This window comes from Lucilia cuprina, chromosome 4 (assembly GCF_022045245.1).
Source record: "Lucilia cuprina isolate Lc7/37 chromosome 4, ASM2204524v1, whole genome shotgun sequence".
Taxonomy (NCBI): domain Eukaryota; kingdom Metazoa; phylum Arthropoda; class Insecta; order Diptera; family Calliphoridae; genus Lucilia; species Lucilia cuprina.
In genome coordinates, this window is record NC_060952.1 from 58,870,148 (window position 1) to 58,888,414 (window position 18,267).

At 32.0% G+C, this 18,267-nt stretch overlaps 1 protein-coding gene across 1 annotated transcript in view; it reads right to left on the reverse strand.

Moving 5' to 3' along the window:
* The window catches only part of LOC111690106 (thyroid transcription factor 1-like), a 250,405-nt gene that overhangs the window by 8,119 nt on the left and 224,019 nt on the right, over nt 1-18,267 (reverse strand). Inside the window, exon 5 of the mRNA XM_046947845.1 lies at nt 12,573-12,668. Coding sequence (XP_046803801.1) covers nt 12,573-12,668 — 96 coding nt within the window. The remainder of the gene's footprint in view (nt 1-12,572; nt 12,669-18,267) is intronic.

Here is an 18,267-nt window from a genome sequence, read left to right on the forward strand (position 1 = left end):
CAACAAAGGATAGCTGGTAAATAAATTATCAAAATAAAATGAAAATGGTAGCAATTTCATTTCATCGGAGAAATCATCAATCATGTTTACTAATGGAGCCGCGCATTTTCCAAATTTGGCTTCATATTCAGAATTGGACTGAGGATTCTTTCCCTGATAAATTTCGAAGTTCACCAGATACCCCGATGGAGTGCAAAGAGACCAAACTTTATATCCAAACCGTAATGGCTTGCCTTTAATGAACTGCTTGCAACCATGTCTACCAAAATAGGCTATCATACTTTCATCGAAGGATAGGTTTTGTTCAGTATGAAAATGCTCTATCATTTTTGCTTTTAGGTGGTCTGTAAGAGGACGCAATTTCCACATTTTATCGAAATTTGCGCCCTCTTTCGAGGGGGCCTTGGAATTATCTTCGAAGTGAAGACACAGCAAAATCTCTTGAAAACGATTCCGACGCATGTGCTACTTACAAGATTGTTGCGAATGACTTCATCCTGACTCCACAAATTCCTAAAATTGGAGTGATAATTGAAGCCCGTTACTATCAGTATGCCGATAAATGTGCGCAGTTCACCGACTGTTATATTTGGATTCGGTCTATTATGTTATGTTGCATATATTGCACTTTGTTCACAAATGTGTGTCAATATTGCATCATCAAAAAACTTTTCAATTTTTGTTAGATTTTTTTTTATTTGCTATGGAAACTAGAAATTCTTCAAGAGGTAATAGAAATAGTTCATTTGGACAAGGTCGTGGTTCTTCTGCTACACGAAGTAATGTATCTGCAGAATTACAGTCTAGTACAAGTAGTCCGAAACCCAGAGTAGTTCATTCTCCAGCAAGTAGACAACCACCTACACAACAGATTCATAGGCCACAAAAGTTCAAATAGCTTACCCTCATCGACATTATTTCAGGATATACAACTTCTTAGCAATCAAAACTCTGCTTCAGAACCACACGTTAACATTTATTGTAGTGAAAGAGCTCCCGTAGAACCAATAATGAATCTGGTTAATGAACAGTTTTCTCTTCCCAGCAATAATGCTCCCTCAGTCCCAAATAATTCAGCAATTTCTCTTGATTCATTAATTGCCTTAATGCAGCAAACAATGAGAAATACTCAAGAGGAGTTTAGAAAAAAATTGACGTCAATAAGAGCTAGTATAGCTCAAATTAGTAGTGTTCCTACATCAAATACAACCAGAGTTTTTCACAAATTTTACGGAGTCAAATACTCCTGTTTCCAATAGTAATCGTCCTTCGGATAATAAGAGCAGATATTCTGCGAATAGTGAAGCAAACATAAAATTTGAGAAGTGGAAGATAACGTATAATGGATCTGCTTCAGACTTTTTGTTTAAAATTGAAACACTTTGTGCCAGATCCAGATGCCTTGATGACCATCTACTATCGAACTTTCATGTTCTGTTGGAGGGCACAGCAGAGGAGTGGTATTGGCTTTTTACAAAGCTAAATAAGCCCTTATCAAAGAGTTCGGTCGTTTGGAATCAGACCATGATGTGTTATTAAAGATTTCGTTGCGTAAACAACAATTTAAGAAAAGCTACGACTTACGATGAAAGGGATTCGGAAGGCACAGATCCACAAATTTATACGATTCAGATTTCTAATAGAAGAATTAGATATGATTGTTCTAACATAAAGTGTTGGAACTGTTTTAAATGGGGTCACAAAGGTGTATTTACACCTAATTTTCCAAATAAGCACAATTCACAGGGCAATCGCAAATTGCCTTATTCCCTTAAATAATACTCCGATGATAGGCCATTGCCTATCATAGGAGCCGATGATAGAATTGGAATACTAGATTAAAAATTAGTTGGTCTCTGGACGTCTCAGTTGTGGACAAAGATTGCTTATCATTTTTGGAAAGAAATAACATTTCATATCGAAAACTAGATTTTACACTTTGAACATTAAATCAAGAGGAATATTTTGGTGTCTATTATTGGAGAGATTTCTCACTTGCCCCTGACATAATCCCTGTTTCATTCACTAGTCCAAATATTTCAGAAGCTGCATGTGATTCAAAATCGAATGATAGTTTTCACGATCACAAAATTTTCATCATTTGAGGTTCTTGGCTTAGGATGCACCGATTTGCTCGACAACAATATTGATACTGGTGACGTTACACCAATAAAATGTAAAAATTACCCCTTGTCTCCACCTAGACAAGAGGAAGCGTACACGTAATCGAAAGATCACTCAATATGGGTGTTATCGAAGAATCAAACTCTCCCTGGTGTTCTCCTGCAGTTCTCGTAAGGAAACCAGGAAAGGTAAGACTCTGCATTGACTCTAGAAAGTTCATTGCTGTTACCAAGAAAGATTCATTTACCCCACATAAATGGATTGCTCAGTAGGCTTAAAAACACTATTTACATAAGCGGTATAGATTTAAAGGACGCATTTCTGCAAATCCGGCTGTCAGAGAACTCAAAAGAGAAAACTGCGTTTGTTATTCCCGGCAGGCCTTTGTATCATTACAAATATATGCCGTTTGGTCTATGTAATGGTCCACAGACAATGAGTCGTCTCATGGACAAGGTAATACCTTCACGGTTGAGGGAAAATGTTTTTATTTACATGGACAACTTTTTGGTCTGCAGTTCGGATTTTTCATCGCATATTGAACTCTTGTCTGAAGTGAATTTGTAGGTGTTGGGGGTGTGCTATTTCAGGGTAGGGAACATCCCATCGCGTATGTGTTCCAGAAATTGAATGGTCTACAAAAGAATTATACGGTGACGGAACCTGAATGTTTGGCGGCTATTGTGTGCGTGAATAGGTTAAGGCTTATATTGAAGGGCTACCATTCCTTATAATTACGGACCATTCTTCCTTTAATTGGCTAATGTCACAAAAAGACCTTAGCGGAAGATTGGCGCGTTGGAGCTATAACGTTATGAATTTAGTATTGAGCATTAAAACGGTAGCTCTAAATACCGTGCCAGATTGTTTGTCTAGAACTAAGGTAGATAAATTTGATTCAACAAAAGGTTTTAGTGAAATTGACTTAACATCAACAGAATTTGATGATAGCGATTATCAAGATATTAAGAAAACCATTATGGAAAATAAAGAGTCTTTGCCTAATCTTCGTATATCAGATAATGTTGTTTTAAAACGTGTGTATTTTAGACATAGTGAAAACACTCTTTGGAGAATATGGGTCCCAAAATCTCTCACTCAGAAAGTAATAGAGTTAACACATTATTCTTATTCCTCTTGCCATGGTGGTTTTGTTAAAACCTTATCTAGGATCCGCAATAAGTACTTTTCGCCATCAATGGCAAATGATATTAAAAACTTTGTTAACAACTGTGAAGTGTGTAAGAGCAATAAGTCTACAAACCAAGTCTCTAGACCAACCATGTGCAATCAGTATCAGAGAGATGGTATTGTGATTTTCTCGGACCATATCCGTTTACCATGGTCAAAAATACGGTTATATTCATATATGCGAATCATTTAACGAAATTCGTCTTTCTTAAACCCATGAAATCGGCAACTACTGCAAATGTTATTTAGTTTTTTCAAACGGAAATGTTTCCCACATTCGGAGTGCCTATATATGTTCGTAGTGACAATGGGAAGCAATTTGTGTCCTACGATATGAGAGAGTTTTTTTAAATGCACCCCATTCGAATGCGCCCAAACGTGTAAATCGTGAAATTGTTACTAAGATTAGATGTTTTCTACAGGACTACAAGGACCATAGGGATTGGGATAGATATATTCCACAAATTTGAAGCATATAACGTAGTGATTTTCACACCTCGATTCAGTGTTCCCATATTTTGCCGTATTCGCACGGATCTACCTATACAATTTTGGATAAACTTGGTTGTATACCTGGCGAGGATTTCAATGTTATTGATCGATCTGATAAGCTAGCAAAACTTAGAGAAAGACTGCGTGAAAATTTAAATGTCGCACATACGAAGGCTATGAAAAATTACAATCTCAGAAGTAGGCACATTGAATTTGAGAAGGACGAAATCGTATTCAGAAAAAAACACATATTAAGCGATATGTCCAAGCATAATAATGGGCAAGAATTTTGCCCAAGTTTATAAAGTGTAGCATTAAAAAGATTTGAATGGTAAATATGTAGGGAAATATCACACATCGGATTTAAAGCGTTAATCTGTATTTACACGGCTTACGTGCTTTGTGCCACACGTTGTTTTAATTATTGTTAATAAAAATTGTTGTAACAAATTTCAAATATATCTATATGATAATTCTTAATCCCAATTACAGAAAAAGGAAAATTTTAATATAAATTAAAAAAATTGGATTCCTGTTCGTTTATCAAATGAATTTTCAAACGAAACAGTTTTGTTACGATTTTTGATCAACAATAATTATCAAAACATTTTTAAAAATTTTACTCAAAATAAATTTAAAAATTTACTAACACTATGGTCTGTGTGTTTGTTGAAATCAGTTTTTAGAAGACCCCAGATATCGGCGAGATCCGAATCTTCAATAATTCTGTTAGACATGCTTTCGAGAAGATCGCTATTTAAAATCAGCAAAATCGGTCCATAAACACCAAAGATATGAGCAAAAATCTGAGACAAACTCTGAAAATTTCATAAAAAATTTAGATTTTTTATTCATGCTCAGACAAAAACTGTAAATTACAACAACAAAACAAATAATCATACGGTAATTCTTTTATTGCACTTGTTTATAAAAACAATGCTGAGCATGACGTCACGATACAAACAAGGAGTATGTTGTTATTGGTTAGAAACATGAAATTTTGTATGTAGGACCGGATTAGGTTCATTAGGTTTTGAATTTTATATAATATTGAACCTAGAAACATGAAATTTAGAATGTAGGACATTGACTAGGTAAGTACCTTTTGTAGAACTTTTTCATTCTACAAAAGGTACTTTTTTGAATTTTCTATAATATTGCACCTAGAAACATGACATTTAGAATGTAGGACCTTGACTAGGTAAGAACGTATAAAAAGGGATTTTTGGTACTTTTTCAATCTACAAAAGGTACTTTTTGAATTTTCTATAATATTGAACCTTGAAACATGAAATTTAGAATGTAGGTCCTTGACTAGGTAAGAACCTATAAAAAGGGACTTTTTGGTACTTTCTTCATTCTACAAAAGGTACTTTTTGAATTTTCTATAATATTGAACCTAGAAACATGAAATTTGGAATGTAGGACCTTGACTAGGTAAGAACTTATAAAAAGGGAGTTTTTGGTACTTTTTCGTTTTACAAAAGGTACTTTTTGAATTTTCTTTAATATTGAACCTAGAAACATAACATTTAGAATGTAGGACCTTGACTAGGTAAGAACCTATAAAAAGGGACTTTTTGGTACTTTTTCGTTCTACAAAAGGTACTTTTTGAATTTTCTATTATATTGAACTTAGAAACATGAAATTTAGCATGTAGAGCCTTGACTAGGTAAGAACTTACAAAAAGGGACTTTTTGGTACTTTTTCGTTCTACAAAAAGTCCTTTTTGAATTTTCTATTATATTAAACCTAGAAACATGAAATTTAGCATGTAGAGCCTTGACTAGGTAAGAACCTACAAAAAGGACTTTTTGGATTAATTTAGGTCGTATAAAATGAACTGCAATTGGTATTTTTTGATTTTTTGTAATAATATTCGTAATGACTTGTTTTAAACACATCATGGTGAAGGGTATGTAAGATTCGGCACAGCCGAATATAGAACTCTTACTTGTTTTTCTTTTACATCTTATTTTAGTTCTCACGCTTTTTATATATGTGCGTAAGATTGTGTATCAAATCATACACTTTACTCAATCTCATTTTTTTTTGCAGAAATACTTTTGTCTTCTTTCTACAAACGTAAATCCAATTGCATTATTAATTTCTAGTGTCCGACAGAACGTTCGGGTAAGGGTTCGGAGTTCGGTAAAAAAGTGAGGTTCGACCAATGTTCGGTGTTCGGCGAAATTTGACCGAACGCCGAACTTTTTATAAAATGTTTCTTTATCATATTTTTACATCATCAAAAAGTTTTAAAATGCTGAAAATTTGTTTACAGAAGTTATCATATATCCTGGCTGTACAATAAATTTCCGATATACATAGGTACAAAACGCTTTTTGAAGTGTTTTTTCGGCTGATTTGAAAAACAGTTAACCAGAAAGTGATTAAAAAGCTAAGAAAAGTGAAACATTTAATTTGAATTATCTAATTTCGACTATAAATATTTAATCTCATTTGTAACATTGAAATTTTTTAGATCCTTATTCTCAAACGATCTAGACATATCTGTCAGTCTCTTAAAAGAACGATAGTACATAAACTATTGTTGCAGATTGATTGGTATTCAAATTGGACAAAATCGGTTTACATTTGGACATGGCCTCCATATAAGGATCGATTTAAAAAATCACTAACGTACATAACAGGCTTAAATATAAATATAAATTTTTATGAAATTATACTAAAATTTTTTTATTAATCAAAATTACATATAAATTGGAAAATTAAAATTTTCGAATTGTGTTAAGTATTATAAGTTATTATTTTTATATTATATATTTTTTTTTTTTAGGAACTGTAATTTTGCTGATTCGATAAAATTTATTTTGATTTCGATATCATAATATTATCATGTATAACAATTTTATGATAAAAACAAAAATATCATGATGAAATATTTTGACGGTATTTAATCATAATATGATATTTTAAAATTGTTACAATAATATGTTTAGACTACAATCATAATTTTAACCGCAACCATGTTTTTTCTCTGCGTGATTTTACAGAGAATCATATCATAGTCAATGAATCGTTTAAAAACAGAAATGTTACAGCCCACAATTGGTTACAGCTCCCATACAAGATCCCTACACGAAAATTACTAAATCGCACATAACTTATTACTTAATGGGGACCTTGTATGGGAGCTATGACCAATAGTTAACCGATCGGAAAAAGCTTTTGCAGAAACATTTCTGTATACAAAGGTAAATTTTATATAAATGTTCCGTGAAAGCTTTTACCGATCGGTTAACTATTTGTCATAGCTCCCATACAAAGTCCCCTCTCGAAAATCACTTAAGCACATATAACTCATTACTTATTTAAGATATTTGTACAAAATTTGGTACAAAATTACTTTTACACACGGTAATGTTACCGTAAATAAGGCGAAAATATTACTTCTTTATACAGAAATATAACTGTAAATTTTTTCCTATCAGTCCACAATTGGTCATAGCTCCAAATAATAATAATAATAATATCCATACAATATTTGCCCCAAATATTACTTTTATATACAAAAAGGATAATGATCTTACAAGGATTACTTTTTTGGGCGCTATTTAAATATAAAATGTGTTTGTAATGTTCCAAAAATTTTTGCAGTTGAATCAGATTTAGGCTATCAAAATATTGGCGGTTTTCCATTCAAAAACTTATTTTAAAACAAGTAAGAAGTTATAGTCGGGCGAGGCCGACATATAGTGCCCTACACCTGTATACGAATAAAAAGTGATTTAGTTTTCATAATAAAGCATTTAAGTTGAATTGTACCTTGCCTCAGATATACTTGTTTAATAAAATTGTGGATATTTAAGTAAAATTTTGATAGGAACTTTTTATAGGGACTTGGGTCAAATGAGGCCCTATAATTATAAAGTTCATCAGGGTCATCAAGGCTAGTATAGAACTTGATTTTCCAGCTTTTTGTCGAGATACGAGTATATTAAACATAATTATGATCTTAAAAGCCCTATTTGGCGGATTCAGTTGTATGGGGGCTAGGTGAAATAACAGTCTGATGTTAACTACTTTTAATAAGTCTACAGTACTATAGAAAATCATGTGCCAAATTTCATTGCATTATCTCCTAAATTGCGACCTGTAGTTTGATTACAAGGTTTATAAGCCCTATTCGGTTGTACAGTTGTATGGGGGCCAGGTGAAATAATGGACGATCATAACCATTTTCAATAGGCTTCATCACCGGAAGATCATGTGCCAAATTTCATTGCATTATCTCCAAAATTTCGACCTGTAGTTTGATTACAATGTTTACAAGCTTTATTCTGGGGTTCAGTTGTATGGAGACTAGGCGAAATAATGGACGATGTTAACCATTTTCAGTAAGCAGTGTGCTAAATCTCATTGAATTTTTTCAACCTGTTGTTTGATTACAAAGTTTAAATGGACGGACGGACAGACGGAAGGACATAGCTAAATCGACTTAGAAAATGATTCTGAGTCGATTGTTTTACTTTAAGGTGAGTATAGAACTAATACTATTGTACGTTACACACATCAGCACAAACCCAATATACCCTCTCCACTAAAGTGGTGTAGGATGTAAATATTTTGTTAATTACAAATCTAAGTAGCTGGTGGAGGGTATTTAAGATACCCTCGCAAAAGGCGAGGTCTTCTTGTGACAGAGTGCTATGACTCTAAAAAGCTATACAAGAGCAGCGTATTCGCGCTTACGTTCTTGCTGCTTCTGGGGACAACAAACCCTTTTGTTCGTTGGTTAAAAGTGTAAAGGATAATGGTAGTTCTTCTTTTCCAACGCTTTTCAAGGTCGACCAAACATTCTCTGATTCGCAAACAATTCTTGCTTGTTGGTTAGCGATCAACCACTGCCCGAGCTCGAGAGGGTATCAGTAACTATGCCAAATATATTCTTTCGATCTCAACATTAGCAAGTCTCCTGGACCAGATGGCATACCGGCACTTGTCTTGAAGCAGTGCTCTTCGACGCTTGGCGGCAAATTTCCTACATGCTGGAAGATTGCTAATGTAACGCCAATTCCTAAAAAGGGAGAGGCTAATAATCCTGAAAATTAGCGTCCCATAGCAATTTGTTCAGCACTTTCTAAAGTTATGGAAATTATGGTCAATTTCCATCTTGTCAAGTATTTAAAGATCAACAATTTACTTAACGACCGCCAGTATGGCTTTCGTAGAGGTCGCTCTACGGAAGTCTTGCTAGCCTTCCTTTCGGAGAAATGGTATTATTTCATTTACCATTTTGCCGAAAGTAAAGTGGTGGCTCTGGATATTTCAAAGGCGTATGATAGAGTGTGGCATGGTGCACTTATATTAAAACTAAATGCATTTGGTGTCGGCAATAACTTCTCTCGATTTATTTCGAGTTTTCTCAGAGATCGCACTATACGAGTTGTTATAGTTGGGATCCCATCAAATGAGTTCAAGACCTTCTATGTCAAACTTCCAACTCTATCTATTTTTTTGCGGATGACAGCAGTATCTGCCATTCTTATTCATTCAATCTAGAGATTGGGGCAATGATTCGCAATATGAATTAATCACGACTTGATAAAAATCTCTGAATTGGGTCGTGTTATAAGAGTCGATTTTAACGCCCGTAAGACTCAATGTTGTTTTTAACACATAAACGCTTTGTTCCACCAATATGTATACATTGGTGGTGTAAATATTAAGGAATCAGAAAATCTTGATGTTCTGGGCATGAAAATTCAGTGTAATGTCCGCTGGACTAAACACATTTCGAAAGAAGCATTCACGTTGTAAGACATACTTCACTCCATCTGATCTATATCCGACCGAAATTACAGGGAAAATTCATTCTTCAGCCGCACTGTTCGTATGTGGAATAAACTTCCTGCAGAGGTATTCCCTGCCGCTTTCGATATAAGATAAATCAAATGTCCACAAACACTACTCCCTCTATCCTCCTTCCCACAAACTATTTTCCTAATTTCAACACAATGCTTCACATAAATATGACCCCTATTTATGCCCCTGAGTGCTGGTCCAAATAAAAAAAATTAACACTATGCAACAAATTTTAGGTCTTTGAAATTAAAACTGCTTTAAAAACTAAACATTAAACCGGATAATTCAAAAGTTATCGCGTTTAAAATTGCTTACTTTTAAAAATGATAATTATTTGGATTTCTCAAAGAAGGCAGAGCTTCTTGCTAACGCTTTCAAACGTTCTTTGACTGCCGAAAGAACAACTAAGAAAAAAGCTCATGAAATGGCGTTTGAGCAAACTGTTGCGATGTGTAGACTAAATACTAAATTAGATTTGGTAAAGTCAATCTTGGCATTTTCATCTTTTTCGGACCCGAAAGAAGTTATTGCAAAACTAGTAGTCGAACAAGCGGCTGAAACAAAAGAACGTAAGGTTTTGACATTCAGGAATCAAAGTTGCAATAGCACCAATAGATATCAAAACAACAATTTTCGTAACAATTATTACCGTGCCAGTAACCGTAGAACTTTTAATAACAATTACAATAATAATTTTAGAAGAAACAACAATTTTGCAAACAATCGTCTTAATGGTAGAAATGGAAATGTACAAAACAACAATAACTAGAGAGCTTTAGTAAGGTCTTTAAACGTGGAAGACCCTCAACAAAATATATTGAGGGAGGAAAACGAAACACTACATCAGAATTAGATACCCAATATTTTAAATCAGTTTATAGTCTAAACCCTAATTATGCAGATTTTATAAAACTAAATTGTACTGATGCTAATAAAACTTGTTCGTTTCTGGTTGACTCACAACCAGACATTTCTTTGATCAAAATTTCTTGCTTAGATCGAAATATTATATTGAACGAAAATGAAATAATCAATATTACAATTATTCCTCCGAACTCTTTAACTATATACTTTAGACACAATATGTATAAGTATAATTGTATCAAAATCTATAATTCCACAAGTTTTCCATGTAGTAAACGACAATTTCAATATACCATCTGAAGGAATATTATGCAAAGATTTTCTGAAAGACAATAAGTGCGTAATTAATTACGAAAATATGACCATAACAGTTCGTGACAGAAATAAGAGATTGGTCGTTCCAATATTGCAGGGTACTAAAAATTTTATCTGCATAATACTTCCCAGGTGTGAAGTGTATAGAGTATTTAATTCACAACAAATTTGCAAGGGCGTATTTATCGGAAAGGGCATTATAGATTATAGTTATTGTAATGCACAATGGGGCAGAATGGAAATTTTTTGGAAATAAATCTGGCATTTCTAAACGGCTGATCCTATCGGGATAAAATTTGGCGTGAGCGTAGCCAAGGAGTATTCGAGTTTAAGTTTTGAAGATGAACCCCGCTGATTCATGCTCAGACAAAAACTGTAAATTACAACAACAAAACACATAATCATACGGTAATTTTTTTATTCGTTCTACAAAAGGTACTTTTTTGAATTTTCTATAATATTGCACCTAGAAACATGAAATTTAGAATGTAGGACCTTGACTAGGTAAGAACCTATAAAAAGGGACTTTTTGGTACCTTTTTATTCTACAAAAGGTACTTTTCTGAATTTTCTATAATATTGAACCTAGAAGCATGAAATTTAGAATGTAGGACCTTGACTAGGTAAGAACCTATAAAAAGGGCCTTTTTGGTAATTTTTCGTTCTACAAAAGGTACTTTTTGAATTTTTTATTATATTGAACTTAGAAACATGAAATTAAGTATGTAGAATAGTAGAGCCAGGCCTTTTTAGGCTTAAAACACATAAAAGGGGACTTTTTGGTACTTTTTCATTATACAAAAGGTACTTTTTGAATTTTCTATAATATTAAACCTAGAAACATGAAATTTAGCATGTAAAGCCTTGACTAGGTAAGAACTTACAAAAAGGGACTTTTTGGTACTTTTTCGTTCTACAAAAGGTACTTTTTGAATTTTCTAAAATATTGAACCTAGAAACATGAAATTTAGCATGCAGAGCCTTGACTAGGTAAGAACATACAAAAAGGAACTTTTTGGATTAATTTAGGTCGTATAAAATGGGCTGCAATTGGTATTTTTTTGATTTTTTGTAATAATATTCGTAATTACTGTTTTTATACACATCATGATGAAGGGTATATAAGATTCGGCACAGCCGAATATAGAACTCTTACTTGTTTTAGTTAGATATGGAAATTCTCGATTCTTTACAAAATTGTCCAGCCAATATCTCAATTACATTCAAAAATATGTTCATTTAAACCTGTATCCTTTAATTTCATATTTTTCATATTTTAGTATTAAGTATGACAGAACATACATTTGGTGTTGAATAAAATATTTGGACAATTTTTAAAAATTATTTAGTTAATTATTTTATTAAAGACTATAACATTGTATATACAATAAAAAATATAATTTTATTATGAGCCACGAACAACAACACCTAAATCACCCCACACAAACCACCTTTCCCGGCCACCGAAATATATATATATATTAATTAGCGGTACCGCAGAAGATTATGCGCTAAATTTCATTGAATTATCTGTAATGCCTTACAAACATCAGCACAAACCCAATATACTCTCCCCACTAAAGTGGTGCAGGGTATAATCTCAGTACTAAAGTGGTTTAGGGTATAATGAATTTCAATATTTAAAAAGTTTGTACCTGTTATTTCACAAAATTAATTTACATTCAGAAAAAGCTTTACAATTATTTTTGAAAATTCTTACATCAGGCATTTTGGAAATTACTATTAAAGAGTTTACCTGTGTTGGTGTTAAGTGTATCAAGCTTGCTAAATGCTCTCGTTCGGGCGCAGATAAGTATCTTTGTTGTTTAAATCTTCTTTCCAACTCATAAACCTGAAAATATAATAATTAAAAAATGTAGGTATTTTATTACACAAGTTTTTTTTTAAATATTCGCTAATACAAAATATGTATATGTATTTAATAGGGTTGTCGAATGCCAGTTTAGCGAATACGAATAATAACTTTTATTTTTTGCGACTGCAAAAGTGAATGCGAATGCAAATACTATTGTGAGGACTCAAAGTCATTCGTTCGTTTTGGTCCACACAATACTAAAAAAATTTAATATAAAATGATTTATTATATAATTTTTATTTAGTGTAGTGTTCGTTAATTCAAATTAATTGTAACGCCATCTATGAGTCAATCTATCAACTGTACGTTTACCTATGTATGTGTGTGTCTGAATTGATGATCTGTGTGTATAAAAGGCAGACACAAATCAACGACAAAGATTAGTTGGTTTTGGACTGTTCACTAGGTAATATGTTTGTTTGACATTTGCCTTAAAAAAATTATACACTAGATGAAGTTTGTTTGACTTGTCTTTTATTTAAACAATGTGGATAAAATTTGTTTGACCTGTCCTGTGTAAAATTATAAGGGCATCGCAATTAGTAAAAATCATTTAACGTTAACTCATCATTACATTTCTTCATCTAAGTGTTATATTCATTTATATTTGCCAAAAGTGTTAGGTCGCTATCAAACGCAACATAAGCTACATGTCAACATACTTGAGAGAGCCGTAAGATTGAAATCATTTAATCTCTTTCTCTCAACTCAGCTTGATGTTGTGATCAAACGTAAACACAACATTAATAAAAACAGAAGTGTATATTAGCTACCCCAACAACATACAACTGAAACTTGTGAAAACTATCACAAGATACAGATATTCACTGCAGATACATTGGTATCTGCAGTGAATATCATACTATCTTTTCATAACTTCGCAAATGATATACCAGCTAACATTTTTTTGATATTTTATAACCCAGTGAACATTTCTTCTGAAATTATTTTCAGCCATTTAATTGTGTTGAAAATTAAAATAATATAAACTTATTTCTAATACACTTAATTGGAAAAGTTCATACTAAATTTAAAATTACATACGAGTTTGAAATCAAGTGAAGATAATGCAGATAAACATTTATTTTGGAGTAAAATAATTTGAATTCACTACCAATAATTTATATTCGATCTATTTTAAACAATTTTGAATTGATAAAAACACAACACGTTAAAAAGTACATTTAACGAGATTTTCGTTTTTTTAAAGTAATATCTGTAACACTTTACATAGTTTCCACTATATTATCACTGCACTTTGAGAGCATATTGTTTAATACTTTTTTAATCTATAAACAAATCTTATTAAAATTTGAACGAGAATTTATTTCGGAGAATATTTACGGTATTAAAGAAAGAATAGTCATTATTTTTCTCGTCGCGCCTTTAATAAAATTCAAATTTTAAATGTTGTGGGCAAACCTTGTAAACAGATACAAAAACAAGTCAATCTTACTAAATGCTCAATTAAAGACTCTTTTTAATATTTCCACAATCACTAAAGTGACAGGTAGTAACATCCGACGTATCAACGAATGACTCAATAATACGAATATTATAGAATCCGATGGGATAAATGCTTTAGCTCTCAATCGGCTAACTACTGATTACGATCCGACAAGATAAATACTTCGGCTCTCGGTTGGCTAATGACTTAATAGTACGAATATTACACAATCCGATGAGATAAATGCTTCAGCTCTCGATCGGCTAACTACTGAGATAATTGCTTCAGCTCTCAATCGGTTTACTACTGATTACGATCCAACGAGATAAATGCTTCGGCTCTCGGTCGACTAATGACTTAATAATACGAATATCGTACAATCCGATGAGATAAATGCTTCGGCTCTCAATCGGCTTACTAATCATTACGATCCGACGAGATAAATGCTTCTCTGTCGGCTAATTACTACTTAGGAATAGCTACGGTCTACAATCCGATGAGATAAATACTTCGGCTCTCAATCGGCTAAATGCTGGTTTCGCTTACGGTGTGAAGTAAGAGCTTTGGTACCACGGTTCTTGCTTGCTTTACTCCTTAATTCTCCAATCTCTCATATCAAAACTCACATAAACTATTTGCGACTTATTAAATATTACGTTTGGCGAATAATTAATTCTGCCAATAATAATAGTAGTAGTAGTGATAATGTAGAAGAGATATTGATAGTGGAAGAATGTATAGTAAATTATGATTTGTAACTGCACGTTACAAAATTATAATAAACCTTTACAAAAAATTGCATAATTTAGTAACTAAATAAATAATTTTTTGATTATTGTGTATTTAATTTCGATTGGAAAAAATTGCATAATTTAATAACTAAGTAAATAAATAATTTTTTTATTATTATGTATTTAATTTCGATTGGGGTTGCGAAGCACACCGGATATTAGCTAGTCACACTATAAAATGTTGTTTTTGTTTATAATAGTTTTTTTCGATATCATGATTTGAAGCACGAAAAAAATTAAATTAAACACCTGAAATGCCCGTCGTCCACATGCGCCATATATAATCTCTGTGATGTACAGCAAAATGTTGTCAAAATATAAACAAATCAGTCGAAAACCAAGATTTCTAATATAAATTCATGTTTGATTACTGTAAAATTATATGTTAAGATATTAATATTAATATATAAAAATTTAAATCGCAACAGCGTCAATGAAAATCGCTTTTTGTATACTATTTATATAATTTTCAATTATAGACAAAAGTGAAAAATACATGAACAACAAATGAGAACTCAAATAAAATAAAATTTTTATCCATTTAAATAAATATAAGCAAAATAAAACTGATTTTTAAATTAATAATAGACATTTAAAACAATTTGCTACATTTGTGTTATTTTCATACTTTTTTCTTTTGTTTACATTTTCAATCATATGTTTAAAAATTTTTACTGGGGAAAAGTATCCAGTAAAATCACAAAATTCTCTATCAACGACCTGTCATTTTTATCGCTCTCTTACTCTCGTTGGACTCTGGATTTGAGGTATATGTACATTCATGTTTTCAAAAGTACGCGAACGGAATCCAGTAACAATTGAAAATTGTTACAAATTATCGAGTACGCGAACAGACCTTATGTCAATTAAACAAAAAATGGTTTATTATAATTTGTCTTATTAAAGCATAAATCAGAAAAAAGTTTTAATTTTAGTATTTTTTGTTTTATTTTACTAATTGAGTAAATGGTGAATTTGCTATCGCTGTTTTTGGACAGTGCGAAGAAGTTAAACAAGTATAAATATATAGTCGGTCGACTAACCAGTACCAATACCAGTGTGTATGCTCAAAATATGGATTATTTTTTAAATAATAAAGCTTTTAATTTGTTTTTCCTTATGTTCGGAATATTTTTCACATTTTTTCGACAAAAAAGAGATTTCTACAATAGGGCTCATATTGGGGCAAGTGGAAATATAAGCCTTTCTTTATAAATATTGGTAGAGGCATTTACGTCTACTTCAAAGATATATAAGTAGAATTTAATCGTGTTATTAGTGTTTATAGGTTAATTTTGACCTTCATGTTATTTTCTGTAAGTCAAATCGATGGGGGCTAGGGTTAAATGAGTCCCATTATTACAAAAATAAAACTAAGTTTTGCCAATTTTTTGTTGACATGCTAGAACATTCAACACAATTATGAGCCAAAGGAGCTAGGCGAAGTAATGGACCGATTTCAACCACATTCAATAGCGTAAGGGTCAAAAAGTCATTCTGAGCCGATTGGTATACTTGTGTGTAGGACAAATATTATTGGGTGTACAAACATCGGCACAAACGCAATGCAACATTTAAAGAACCCCAATCGAAATTAAATACATAATAACCAAAAAAATCTGTATTTAGTTACTAAATTATACAATTTTTCTTAAAGGTTTATTATAATTTCTCTTGATATATTTCATTAAAATTCTTAAATAATACATTAATGATGTATTTATTTCTTACTTGCTAAAATTTATTATAAACTTTTATTTTTAAAAAAATATTTCATATTGTTATGCCTTGGTATATACAATATTTTTTGTTTTACCCTCTAGTATAAATAAAAACCCCAATTAAAGATTTTGAAAATTCGAACCACAACAGCTTTCCAGATTAACAATATGTTACATATGAGAGATGCCAAGCAAATTATTGCAAGTTCACCAATTTTAATCTTCTTTTAAAAATTTGAATTATCTAACAGTTTTCAAGATAAACGAAATTTTGTAATTAATTCATATATGTGGTGTCAAGCCCCCCCATTATCCAAAATTTTATGAATCTAGTTCTATATTTTCCTAGATAAACAATATTTTGTATTTTTTTTCATATTTTCATATGTCCCAACAAAAAGTTCGCTCGTTGTACTCTAAATGTTATACTGTAAATGATATACAAATTTTTCTATTTTATTTATATGAGGGATCCAAGCCCTCCAGATGAAAGTCCGGTCTTATTTCTTTAAAATGTTCAGATGAATATTAAAGTTCTTGGTGCAAAATTTAGTTCTATTAGTTTCCCAGATGAACGAATTTTTGTATTTAATTAATATGGGAGGTGCCGCTCCCCTCATGGGTAGTTCGCCAATTTAATATCCAAAATGTTTACATGGATGCAAAATTGTAAGATTCTTACTGTAATAGTTTCCAAGATAAATGAATTTTTGTATTTAATTTATATGGGAGGTGCCACACCGACTAAAGCTTGTCCGCCCACTCTTTATCCTAAATAATCAAATTGGAACTAAAAAATTTGAGGAGTCTAACTGTTATATTATTTCAAGATAAACGAATCTTTTTATTCAATTAATATGGGAGGTGCCGCTCCCCTCATGTGTAGTCCGCCAATTTATTACACAAAATAATTACATGGATGTTAAAGTTATTCATGCAAAATTTTAAGATTCTAGCTGTGATAGGTTCAAAGATAAACGAATCTTTGTTTTTAATTTATATGGGAGGTGCCAAGCCCCCTAACGCTAGTCCGACCACTATATATCCTAAATAATCATATTGACGCTAAAGTGGCTCCGACAAAATTTGAGGAGTCTAACTGTTATATTATCTCAAATACACGAATTTTATATTTTCTTAATGTGGGCGTGGCTCCTAGCCCACTTGAAATTTCAAAATAAAAAGCCTATTACCTATTCCAGACATACAGGAATACGCTGTAAAAATTTTAAGGAAATCGGTTGAAACTCTGAAAATTTCATCAAAAAATATCATAATTTTTTCATGCTTATATGTTATATAAACAACAACACTGTATATTAAAAAAAGATGTGTGTAGATGTATTTGGTTTTATTCAGCTGTGTTTTTTTATGTTTGGATGCTGTTGGGGTCATTGAGTTGTGTATTTTGTTTTGTTATTGTGAATTCTGTTCGTATATTTGAATGTAGGTTGGCTTTATTGCGTTGTTTATTTTGTTTTTGTTTTTCGTTATGTCTGTTGGTTTAGATCGTTGGTGGCCAAACACTACCCCGGGGTAGTTATGTTATTCTCACTAATACATACGCAATACGAATACTGTGAGTAAAAACACAAAGTAAACACAAAACAAAAACA